Here is a 14,057-nt window from a genome sequence, read left to right on the forward strand (position 1 = left end):
TGGATATTCGGCTTTGTCGACAAGGGACCTCCTTTTTATAGCCGAGTCCGAACGGCGTTCCACATTGCAGTGAAACTTCTTAGAGAAGCTTTGAAACCCTCAGAAATGTCACCAGCATTACTGAGGTAGGATATCCACCGCTGAAAAACTTTTTGGTTTTTGGTCGAAACTGGCTTTGAACCCACGACCCTGTGTATGCAAGGCGGGCATGCAAACGATTGCACCACGGTGGCTCTCTTCGATCCACTTTACATCACCAGTAAATCCCCTTTCGAACCAAATTTGGTATGCATTGTAAGAATGAAGGATTGCAACTTTGATTGTAAATCGGGCGAAAGATATATTTGGTGGGAGCTATATCTAAATCTGAGCCGACATTAATTATATTCCCTGTGCAAAATTTCGGAGTAAAACTTTGGCTTCTATGCTCATATGAGTGTGAGTCGGCCGGAAGATATATATGGTAGATATATATATGTACATCTGAACCGATTTCTTCCAATAGAATTCTATTCTAACCCAAAAGACCTACTTCTGCCAAATTTGAAGTCAATTTGACTAAATCTGTGACCTAGTCTTTGATCACAAAAATGTGTTTACCGATCGACGGACGGATACACATGGCTAGATTGCCTCAGGATCCGACCCTGAGCATTTTCCCCAAAGACACCATGTGTCTATCTCGCGTCGCTGTGGATGTTGCAAACATACACACAAAAATTTTTTTTCTGATTCAATACCACACAAAATTTTTTTTTCTGATTCAATCACGAAATTAATTGATGCAATTAATTTTTTAATTGAAATGCCTTCAATCGCAAAAATGATAGTATCAAAATCACAGTTTTAATTGGGCGTAAAAAATATTTGATTAAAAAATTAATGAATTTGATTTGAAAATTTCAATTATTTTTTTAATTGATTCGATTAAAAATTTAATTGATGTTGATTGCAAACTCAATTAATTATACCCTCCACCATAGGATGGGGGTATATTAACTTTGTCATTCCGTTCGTAACACATCGAAATATTGCTCTAAGACACCATAAAGTATATATATTCTGGGTCGTGGTGAAATTCTGAGTCGAACTAAGCATGTCCTTCCGTCTGTTGAAATCACGCTAACTTCCGAACGAAACAATCTATCGACTTGAAACTTTTACGTATAGCCCCCTTATAAACGGACCTCCAGATTTGGTTTCCAAAAATTGGCCTCTAAGAAAAAAAATGTCATCCGATCCAGCTGAAATTTGGTACATGGTGTTAGTTAGTAACAACCTAGCAAAAATTGGTCCACATCGATCCATAATTATATTGAGCCCCCATATAAACCGATCCCCAGATTTGACGTCTGGAGCCTATTGGAGGGGCCAAACTTATCCGATCCTCTTAAAATACATTCATATTTTTTGTAGTAAAAACTGAGCTTCGAATCCAATAACTCCGTTAAAAATTACTTGGAAAATGTCAATAACATTGTCACAGCTGTTCCTCAATTAAAAACGCTATAGTTTTTTTTTTAATGTTTCCGGTGATAAACAATCAAAAACCATATCCAGTGATATTTTTGTAGATTTAATCGAATATGAAATTCGTTATTTTTTATTAATACTTAATTTTTAATTTTTCTCATTTTAGCCCTTACCCGCAGTACAAATAAAAGATGAACCTATGGATATGGAGGATGAGTATAATAACGCCAAAAACAATGATGAATCCGATGAAATGATGGATCCCACCATGTTTTTGGAACGTACAGCCGATGAAGGTGAAGAACCATTAATGGTATGTTACGATAGTATTTTTGTAAAAATAAATTAGAAAGTCACACTTATTCACCCTATTTAGGATTCGGGTTCAAATTATGATTATGAGAATATCAGGCCTAATCTACCAGCTGGTACTGTTATACGTATGAGTACTAAAGAGGCTGCATGTCGTGCTTGTAATTTGAAATTTTCAACAAGGGCCAATGCACGGAGACATGAAAAAAATTTGCATCCACATTTATTTGAAACCTTGGAGGAGAACGACACGACTGTGAATAAACAAACAGCAGCTTTAAATGCTTCGCTAGAACTACAACGAGCTGTGGCAGCAGCTGTAGCCGCTGATGCTTGCAAACTGACAGGCACTGGTGTTATAACACCACAAAAATATCGCCATGAAGTTGTAACTGCCTTCAATAATTCCTGTGAAGTTGGCTATGATTATGACAATCCTGAGAAATATCAACATTTGTTGACCGATGAAAAGATTGTCTTTTTACAGCAAAACGATGAATTCCTGCGACAATATCAGGCAATGACTTGCCGCTGTTGCAACCGTTTCTATACCACCTATAAAACCTTTATGGCTCACATGCGTAAAAAGTACCTTACATTGCCCAGAAATTGTTGCTTCAATTGTTTGAAGCTAAACGATTCGAAAGCTTTGTTTATTTCACATTTGAAAAAACGCAATTGCATAAATCTCCATAAAGTTTTACACAATTTGATGTCGAAAAATGCCAATTTTGCAGCAGCTGTTAGTGCTACCGTTGCTGCTGCGCCCGAAAAACTGCGCGCCAAAGAATTGTTGGTTAATAAAATGTACGAGTGTAAACTTTGCCCCAAAACATTCCGTTTGAAGTTGGAATTTCGTACACATGTCTATGATGAACATGCCGATGCCCAACGTAAAGATATTAACAACACTCAGTGTAGTTTCTGTGGCATAGATATTGAAGATCCAGCCGAACGTAAACGTCATTATAATAATATGGATTGTATAGTTACGTTACGTTGCGTAACCTGTGATACAAAACATGAGACCCAACAGAAATTTATGGAACATGTTCAAGAGAAACATATGGCAAATTTCGGTGAAAATACCCAGTTTGGAAGTGGACATATGGATAATTCACCAGGGAAAATATCTACGAACATGGGTGGAGGAGTGTGTGGTAAGTGTTGTAGCAACTGTTTGCATACAAAAGATATTTCTTCATTAATGAGAGTCATTAGAATATTATAAATGGTGTCTGAAATGGAATCTACATTTCGATGGTATTCTAAAGGAAGTTCGTAAGAAGACATATGTGATTTTAAAATATGCGACATGGTATTTTTATCGCAACTTTAAGACGCGAAAACATATCAAAAACAAATAACGAAATTTGAATATAGAATATGAACATGTATAACATTATTAACTTCCTAAGGGTTTCAATAGAAATATTTTGAAATAAATTTAGTTCTGTTAAGAAATTAAAACCCGGGTTTAAGCTAATGCCTTAAGGTGAGTACTATGTTCGGTTTTTTTTTTAAACAAAAACACTAAATTAAAAGTACAAATATATTTATGAAGACGATTATATCTTGATCAAGTCTTGCCAAATAATGGATGGAGAAAATCCAGTCTATTGCTTGCAAATAATTTTATATTTCTAAATTAATTAATTAAAAAGTAACCGTAAGTAAAACAAGCTGATTTTCAGCTTGAAAACTGAACATAGTACTCAGCTTTAATATTAGAAAATAAAAAATAATATCGAATGTGTACGGTTTCCACAATCGGCTAATTGGCTTTACTACATCGAATAATCAATTTTTGAGTAATGTCCAATCTGACAAATTAGAGCTCGACCTTTGTAATTCGTTATATTGCCCTTTTAAGGGCTTTGAATTGCTTAAATAAATAAAAATAAATAAATTGCTTTTTCTCGACTTCTCCTGTGCAATAATATTAGCCGTCAAGTCCCACGGCGATAATTCTTTGACACGGCTTTGAGCAATTAAGAATTCGACTGATATATGATGTAAATAACGTCAGTAACGGAATCAATGTACCCTTGTTCTAATCAGGTCCTGGGAAACCAGGTGCTTCAATATCGGGAGGCACCGAGGTGTAATGGTTGGTATGTACATCTTGCATACAAAGAGTCATATTTTCAACCACAATTTTGAACGAACGCAGTTGATATTCCTGAAAGTTTTAAGGCTTCTCTCATCGTAATTATACCCTAAACCACATAGTGGTCAGGGTATAATAACTTTGATCTGCCAAAAAATGTGCCTACCAGAAATATTGATTTTAGACCCTGTAAAATATATACCGATCGACTCAGAATCACCTCCTGAGTCGATCTAGCCCTTGGTGTCCAATTATTGTCGCAATTATTAACCGATTTTGACGACATTTGGCATGTGGGGTTTTTTTTTGGTACAGAGACGAACGCTATTGAATTTGGAAAAAATCGGATCAAATTTAGATATAGCTCCCATATATGTATCGTCCGATTTCGATAAATGGGGTGAAATTGCGTTTATTTACTAACCGATCAGCATCAAATTTGCCACAATGTAATCAAATTGACCACCCTTTAAGTGTGTCAAATGTCATCGAAATCGGTTTATATTTAGATATAGCTCCCATGTATATCCGATTTTCCCAAATTTGGCCATAATACTCTTATTTATTAACCAATGTTGCTCAAATTTCAAATGTACAGGTATTATCCGATCGTATTTAGACTTATATGTAGCTATTACATAAATCTTTTGCCCTATTTTCAGAAATTTGGATTTATTACCCACTCCCATTCCCCATCCTTAAATGTTATATGTTACCATTGATACCCCACAAACAATGTTTACTAAATCAGTAGGGGTGGTTTAGGGTATGATATAATAGTCGGCCCCGCCCGACTTTCTACTTTACTCACTTGTTTGAAATGCCTTTGGGACTTGGTTATTGTCATTGTATTGAACATGGAATCGCGCAGCACACAGTGAAAAGAGAGAATCTCAACACTCTGGTATCTCGATGATCTGAATCAGAGAATGAAGTTAACTCATTTTTGTTGGCAGAGTTATCGACAGCGGAAACTTACGCTTAACAGATTCAAATTTGTTTATTTGGCGACGGCAAATTATGGATTAAAAAATCATAGTCGGCGTCTCCTAAAATATTGTCGGTGGCTAAACTTTGGCGGTTTCAGATTCTGGTCTGAATAGGCAAAATGAGCCTGAAATAATGGACTATCACTATGCCTAAGAAATAATGGACTATCACTATGCCTAACATAGGTTAGAATAGGTTAGGTTGAAAAGAAGATTCCTGTCTCATGTCGACTGACATACACCCAAGCCAGTATTCGGATTGTTGTGCGTTAACGAATTTCCTGTCCAGTTACTGGACCTGGTACCGAACCACCCCTTCACCGATATGATCAACTCTTTGTCTAGTAAATGCAGGGCAGTGACAAAGGTGGTGTTTCAAAGTCTCACCATCCTAAAAATACGCCCTACATACACCATCTTCTGCTGCTCCTATTCGCCACAGATGTGCTCTCAATTCCAGTGGCCCCGTCATTATTTCCATGGTCCTCCTGACAGTCGTCCTCCTCTCCTTGAGTAGTTCTCCAGTATTTTTAATGTCTGGGTCAACCCATTTTCGTCGTCTTTCCGACCGTTGCATTGGTCCACACCGTTTTATGTGTCTTCTGTGCCCATGAAAAAGATGAAAATTTTTGCTTTGAAAAATAAGACGATACTGAAACTATATTAATTTTGCATCGCATCGCACCCAAGTGAAAATCAAATCATATGGTTATCCCGGTCATGCTTCAATATTGACGGTTTGTGTGATTTACTATGAGCGAGTCAAATGATTACAGGAGCGGAGCACTGCGTGATAAAAGCCACAATATTTGAACAGGCCAAGCAAGGTGCAGCACGATGACGCTTGGCCCCACGTTGCAAAACCAGAAACACTACAATGGGAGGTACTACCCCATCTCCGTATCAGTGTTACCCTTGTGTCACTTTAGTGGCAAATTACCAACATTTTTCAAACAGTGCTACTTTTGTGCCACCTTTTTGTTATGCCACTAAATGTGATACCTTTTACTTTTTGTGCGACTTTTTTTTGTTACACTGTGCCACTTTTTAATTGCATTCATTCATACTGTAATATATTTTACATATTTCGATTGTAAATAGCTTTAAGATTACCGATTTGATTAGATTCTTAAAAAATAATCGGATTCCCGAGTGGAATATTGAGTTTGTGAGCAATTTTTTTTTTTTTACTTTTAGGCGGTGTATACTTTTACCGCCTAAAAGTATGCATGAAAAATGTTCTATAGTAGATAAACCGGGTTTATCTTTTATGAATATTAAATTTCAAAGATTTTCAACTTATTTCAAAAAGTTATTTCGCTACGCTATGTAAATAAATATAAATACGATTGTTTGTGGAATCTTCTTTATGAAAAAGTGTGCCATTTTTGCCACTTTTTTGTGCCTTTTCTACAAATTTTCAACGGTAACGCTGCCCCGTGTAGTCCAGACATTGCTTCGTTACAAATTTCCATTTTTTCTTCCACTATTGTATACTCTCATTTCAATTATTGATTTCTTTAATTTATTTTTATTTTCTTACAGGAACAACTTCATCGAATGATGATTCGCGTAATAGTTTCGGAGGTGTTAGCCTTGTAAATATTACACCACCTCGAGCTCAATATTTCTCACGCATGCCTCAAGCATGTCCGATATGTGGTCAACAATACAATAACTATAACAATGTCTTGCGTCACATGGAATCCAAACATCCCGATCAGTTACCTCAGACCTATAAATGTGTAAAATGTGGTCAAGGTTATCCAAGACTATCAAATCTGCGTGAGCATATGGTTACTGCCCATGGAGCAGATAAAGCACGACATACAGGATTCGAATACATTGTTAATGCGGACGCTGTAAAAAGTGCTACAGAAGGCAACAATGGCAGTAGTTCACAAACACAATATACAGGACGTTATGACTATGTGATGAAGGATTTGATGTCGATAACAAATGGTGGGACACTGGGTAAGGGTGGGCTAAGGATTTTTGTCTTTAAGATTTATTTTTATATTAAATATTTTTCATATCACCGCTAAAGTCATTGATATTAAAATTGAGAATAATTTTGTTTTTCTTTGTTTAATGCATAATAGACGATGATGCAGATTATGAGAACGCTTCGAAGAAAATGCGTTTGGAAGGAAGTAATGGAAACAATAATGGTGGTACAACCACCAATACAAGCCCTCGTGAGTGTCCCATATGTAATGCTGTATTCGCAAACAACATTGGCCTCTCCAATCATATGCGTTCCCATCAAAGTGCAGCCAATAATAGTTTCAATATAAATCCCAAATCCATAAGTGCTGGAGGAAATGGCAGTCAACAGCAGTCCACCGGTATTATTGCATCTGAGAATATACTAAAGAAATCATTGGAACAAGCAGCCGCCTACAGAAGATTTCGACGTATGCGTTGTCGTATATGTCAGCGTCGTTTCTCTTCCAAAAGATCATATCGTTATCACATGTTGAAGGACCATCAAATTCGTAATGTCCAGTTTATCAAATGCAAGCTGTGCGATGCTGAATTTGCTTATGAGAAGGGCTTGAAGGTGCACATGTTCAAAATTCACAATACATTGCTTAAGGATGACATGATCATCAAGCAATATGAATGTGAAATATGCTCCATTGTTTATCGTACCGATGTAGAGCTGCAACACCATCTCGCTAATGTACATAATAAGCATGGACAAGTGTCAGCCAAACCTGATGCTGTCGATGATGACAATGCTGATGAATCCATCTTGAATGCTGGTGGCGGTGGTGATAATAATTCTACAACCGCTGATATGTCGGGACTATCAACCCCGGTGAGTGTAGTTGGAGCAGGGGAAACTGGAGGTGGTTCTGGACCCTTATATTGGTATCAATGCAAATATTGTCCATCGAATTTCAATACGAATAAAAAACTGGCCATACATATTAATTCACACGATGAATTTGACTCTAATGATTACTCGTGTAAAGATTGTGGAAATGTGTATAGTGGAAGAAAAAGTCTCTGGGTAAGTTTTGACAATTAACGAAAAAAAAGCGGAAATTTCACTTATTGACTTCAAACTCTGTACAGGTTCATCGTTACAAAAAGCATCCCCAGATACCCGAACCCTCGGAATGCGTTTTGTGCAAAAAGATATTCTTTGATGGCCAAATGTTGGAACACCACATACCCACATGTAATCGCAAGCCTATTAACTCTGCTATTAATGAAGGAAGTGGACAGATGGGTGCCGTTTACAAACACAAGACCGGCGATGATGAAGACGATGATGATGATGAACAATCACGAGATGCTGCTGATTCAGTATCCACAAATATGCATGCGAATACGGCGGGTAGTATGAAAATCAAACTACCCGAAGTGGCCTGTACGATTTGTGGAGCTCGTTTCACAGATCAAGAACTATTTGCTAAGCATATACAAATGCACGAAAGAGAATTGTATACGGACAATCCATTGGCTGCTATGTTCGATACTGGCCCAGCAGATCCAAATCAATTCTATATGGATCGTGTAAATGATAATGGCGAGTATGCTTGTGATTTGTGCTCGAAAACGTTCACACAAATGACAGCATTTAAAGTTCATAGGAAATGGCATTTCAGAGGTGATAACAAACAGGTGAGCTTTTGGACTTGTGCAGTGAGGCTTTGAAGAGAAAAGTGAAAGAGCAACGGTATAAAATGTCCTTTACAAATTCGCGAGTTAAAAAAACGCGTATACTTTGTTTGGAAAGCCACAGTTTTGGATTTTTTTTGTGAATGAACATAAGAAATAATAAATTCAAAATTCCTTATGCTCAATGTTTTTTGGAGCAAAATTTAAAATGTTTTCAAAATAAGAAGGAGATATATTAATGATCGAGATTATGGCTAGAATGAATTTAAAAATAATGGCACTGAAGCATTGGTTAACATGACATGGTAGTTTGGATGGAAAGCTTGGCCGCTAGTTAGAATAATCTACACTTTCTTGGGCATGTTGCTATGAAAGTCAAAAATCAATTTTTCCACTTGTTAGAAGAGTCAAATCCTAATTTTTCAGGAAATCGAGTCAAATCCTAATTTTTCAGGAAATCGAGTCAAATCCTAATTTTTCAGGAAATTGAGTCAAATTCAATTATGATGTTTGTCAAAATGGAAAAATTATTTTGCAAATTTTTATTAAAAAAAATTGTGTCAAAATTTTATTTCTATAGAAAATTTTGTCCAAATTTTATTTTTATAGAAAATTTAGTCAAAATTTTATTTCTATAGAAAATTTAGTCAAAATTTTATTTCTATAGAAAATTTTGTAAAATTTTATTTCTATAGAAAATTTTGTAAAATTTTATTTCTATAGAAATTTTTTACAAAATTTTATTTCTATTGAAAATTTTGTCAAAATTTTATTTCTATAGACAATTTTGTCAAAATTTTATTTCTATAGAAAATTTTGCAAAAATGTTATTTCTATAGTATTTTTTTTTTAATTCTATTTCTATAGTATTTTTTTTTTTTTTTTTAATTTTATTTCTATAGAAAATTTTGCAAAAATTTTATTTCTATAGACAATTTTGCAAAAATTTTATTTCTATAGAAATTTTTGCAAAAATTTTATTTCTATAGAAAATTTTGTCAAAATTTTATTTCTATAGAAAATTTTGTCAATATTGTATTTCTATAGAAAATTTTGTCAAAATTTTATTTCTATAGAAAATTTTGTCAAAATTTTATTTCGATAGAAAATTTTGTTTAAATTTTATTTCTATAGAAAATTTTGTCAAAATTTTATTTATTTTATTTATTTATTTTATTTTCATTATGTAATTTGAAGCCACATAGCGGCCAATTCATGTAAATTACAATGGACTACTAACCGTGACTAAAGTATAATTGAAGTTATGACAATGTGAAAATATATGCGAGTATATAAAAAGTATAATTACATATATAAGGTATAAAATAGATTAATTAATAATATGACAAAAAATGAAATATGACAATTATAATTAATAATATGATAAAAAAAAAATATAAAGAAAATGAAATATGACAAAACATTTTTAGTTCCCATTATGATTGAAAAAAGACAAAATAAGAAAATATTATTTACTCAACCAAGCACAACAAAGCAGCACTACTAACTAGAGTTTGGATAAGCTTCATGCAGGTGATCCAAGATGATCGAGTAATCTTTTACGATATGTCGAATCAGAAATCGAGAAGTCCTTTAAATTAGTAGGGAGACAGTTATAAGATCTGGCGATTCTAGCCTGAAATGACTTGTCCATATGACCTCTGGCAAGAGGTACAACAATCTGATTTCGCCGCGATCGGCCAAATGAAAATAAGTCCACGAGAAATCGAGGTGACTGAGCACTGAAAATTTTGCGGAAAAGAACAAGTGATCTGAAGTCAATAAAACTCGAAAATGGGCACCCCAGGAAATCCTGGACATGAGGAGATATGTGGTCATATCGACGCAATGAATGTAGATAACGGACTATTCTATGAATTGCTAGTTTAACTTTCCTTATGTTACCAGCATTTGTGCCACAAAATAGAAAATTTTGTCAAAATTTTATTTCTATAGAAAATTTTGTAAAAATTGTATTTCTATAGAAAATTTTGTAAAAATTGTATTTCTGTAGAAAATGTTGTCAAAATTTTATTTCTATAGAAAATTTTGTCAAAATTTTATTTCTATAGAAAATTATGTCAAAATTTATTTCTATAGAAAATTATGTCAAAATTTATTTCTATAGAAAATTATGTCAAAATTTATTTCTATAGAAGATGTTGTCAATATTTTATTCCTATAGAAAATTTGATAAAAATTTTATTTCTATAGAAAATTTTTTCAAAATTTTATTTCTATAGAAAATTTTTTCAAAATTTTATTTCTATAGAAATTTTTTTCAAAATTTTATTTGTATAGAAATTTTTTTCAAAATTTTATTTCTATAGAAAATTTTGTGAAAATTGTCTATAGAAATAAATTTTAAAAAATCTACAATTTTTTGTAGAATTCTACCAACTGTAACAACCGTGTGACTAATACGAATTGTTATAGATTTTTGTGTTATAGATTTTTTTCTTTTCAAAATTTTAAAATAACGGAATTAAACTTGTCTTCTTTTAATTCAAGGCTATCTCGATACATTGGTATATTCTATGGGTCCTCTTAAAATGTATAAAATTTGAATATTAATCATGTCGAAATTATAATATTTAACTATATAAACTGTTTCTCACTCTAAATTGTGCTTTCAAAACTTTTTATTAAAACTACGTAAGAAAAAACAATGGACATTACAGCCTATATACAAATTTCTGGATATGTGTATTGCCTCCACACCAGTCGCAAAAATTATGAGATCTACAATGTTGTAGTAGCTTTAATAGTAAAGAATTTGTTTTCATATATGAGTTTTTCCTTCTCTGTATCTTCCCCACATTTTTTCAAAACACAGAACGATGCCGATCATCTTTCATCGAATCAGATTCTCCACCACCACAACAACAACAACAGCCTACCCCACAGCAAATCGCAACAGAAGCAAACATCATCACAGATCCAACAGAAATCGAACAACCATCAACATCTACTGGGATTACAAGCGGTGGGTTTGATGCCGAGACATTCAGTCAACTCATCTGCTCCTCACTTACCGACCAAATCCCAGAAGCGTAAACGTGAACTTAAATGCCAATATTGCCCGTCCACCTTCATTAGTAACAACAACTTGCGTAGACATTTATTCGAGCTGCATAAAAATGAAATTGGCAATTTACCCGAACCACCGAGAATTCAATGTGATGTGGCAAACAATTGTCGCAAATGTAATGTGAAATTTGAATCGAAAGCCGAATGGATTGAACATAAAGTGGCCGAGGCTCGCGTAATGAAACCATTCGGTCCATTCCAATGGGGTTGTGATTTGTGTGGAGCGTATGTATCACGCAAAGAGAAACTTATCAATCATCTGCATAATCACATGAAGGAGCAGATCATAGTACCAGTGGAATACACTGAATCCGGTCAACAGAAACATCATAATACCTCGGGTGAACAAAACGATCAGGGCGAAGAGGGATCATACGAATTTAAGAAGATTAAATTACCTGCTTTACAACAACAGAATACAGTGTCTATGCAAGCGGAAGGAAATGGAGAAGACTCGCGTGATAGTGCCAAAGATCATTATGACGAAGAAGAGAATAATGAAGGGGGAGGCGTAGAGGCAGAAGATGGTGATGCCAGAGTCACACAATATAAACATCCGGCATATGAAGACGATGATTTAGATGGCGAGGAAATACTTGCAGGAGATATCGACGATTTGGCTGTAGGAGCCCAACAAACTGTGGGTGGTGAAGAGGACGAAGAGGAAGATGACGATGATGATGAAGACGATGAGGATGATGATGAGGATGATGATGATGACGACGACGATGACGATGATGAGGATGACGTCGATGATGATGACGAAGAGGATGATGAAGGTGAGTTTGATAAAAACAAAAAAATGAGACTCCAATATTCAAATAAGAGATGAAGAATTTATTTACAAAGCCAACGTAGATTTTCTATAATAGGATAATAGATGAGAATTTGATAATCGATGAAAATAGATTGTCGAAATAATCAGTTTTTTTGAAAAACGAAAAAGGGTTTCGGCTTATCCCAATACCAAATTTGTTGAAACCGGGTTTGCCCAATACCGGCTAAAACTAAAAATTAGTTAATTTGTTTTTATTATTTATATCGCAAAAAATACTGCAAAAGAGTTTCTGTTCACTTTTTGTGAAATTTTGAGCTGAAAATACTCCTTTATATCAGTGTTAGCAGTATTCTTTTCAGTGTTCTCATGTGATAATTAGTGAAAATGTGTTTTAATTACCCACAAAAAAAATGTATGATTAAATCACGAAATTAATTGATTCAATTAATTTTTAATTGAAATGTCTTCAATCACGAAAATGATGAATCACAATTTTAATTCGGCATAAAATATATTCCATTAAAAAAATAATTAATTGGATTCAAAAAATTTAATTAATTTTTTAATTGATTCAATTAACCATTTAATTGATGTTGATTAAAAAATTAATTGATTCAATTGATGTCGTTTCGAAAACTCCATCAGTTTTTTAACGGACTCAATTAAACTTCAATCCAAATTCAAATTTACTTTTTAATCAAATAAGAAAAACAATTGTGTTTTGCAATCGAAATCGTTACAATTTTTATACCCTCCACCATAGGATGGGGGTATATTAACTTTGTAATTCCGTTTGTAACACATCAAAATATTGCTCTAAGACCCCATAAAGTATATATATTCTGGGTCGTGGTGAAATTCTGAGTCGATCTAAGCATGTCCGTCCGTCCGTCCGTCTGTTGAAATCACGCTAACTTCCGAACGAAACAAGCTATCGACTTGAAACTTGGCACAAGTAGTTGTTATTGATGTAGGTCGGATGGTATTGCAAATTGGCCATATCGGACCACTTTTACGTATAGCACCCATATAAACCGACGCTCAGATTTGGCTTGCGGAGCCTCTTGGAGGAGCAAAATACATCCGATCCGGTTGAAATTTGGTACATGGTGTTAGTATATGGTATCTAATAAACATGCAAAAATTGGTCCACATCGGTCAATAATTATATATAGCCAATCAACCGATCCCCAGATTTGGCTTGCGGAGCCTCTTGGAGGAGCAAATTTCATCCGATCCAGTTGAAATTTGGTACATGGTGTTAGTATATGGTCTCTAACAACCATGCAGAAATTGGTCCATACCGGTCTTAATTATATATAACCCCAATTTAAACCGATCCCCAGATTTGACCTCCGAAGCCGATCCTGTTGAAATTTGGTACGTGGTGAAATTTGGTACATTGCTCTGTATATTGGCACTAACAACCATGCCAAAATTGGTCCATATCGATCTATAGTTATACATAGCCGATCCCCAAAAATAATCTACCAAAATTTTATTTCTATAGAAAATTTTGTCAAAATTTTATTTCTATAGAAAATTTTGTCAAAATTTTATTTCCATAGAAAATTTTGTCAAAATTTTATTTCTATAGAAAATTTTGTCAAAATTTTATTTCCATAGAAAATTTTGTCAAAATTTTATTTCTATAGAAAATTTTGTCAAAATT

General features: G+C 34.2%; 1 protein-coding gene across 1 annotated transcript in view; it reads left to right on the forward strand.

Moving 5' to 3' along the window:
• hang (hangover) overlaps nt 1–14,057 on the forward strand; it is a 49,938-nt gene that overhangs the window by 33,888 nt on the left and 1,993 nt on the right. The window contains exons 3-8 of the mRNA XM_075302407.1: nt 1,640–1,786; nt 1,850–2,945; nt 6,430–6,858; nt 6,987–7,903; nt 7,969–8,520; nt 11,354–12,386. Of these exons, the coding sequence (XP_075158522.1) occupies nt 1,640–1,786; nt 1,850–2,945; nt 6,430–6,858; nt 6,987–7,903; nt 7,969–8,520; nt 11,354–12,386 (4,174 nt within the window). The remainder of the gene's footprint in view (nt 1–1,639; nt 1,787–1,849; nt 2,946–6,429; nt 6,859–6,986; nt 7,904–7,968; nt 8,521–11,353; nt 12,387–14,057) is intronic.

This window comes from Haematobia irritans, chromosome 3 (genome assembly GCF_050003625.1).
Source record: "Haematobia irritans isolate KBUSLIRL chromosome 3, ASM5000362v1, whole genome shotgun sequence".
Taxonomy (NCBI): Eukaryota; Metazoa; Arthropoda; class Insecta; order Diptera; family Muscidae; genus Haematobia; species Haematobia irritans.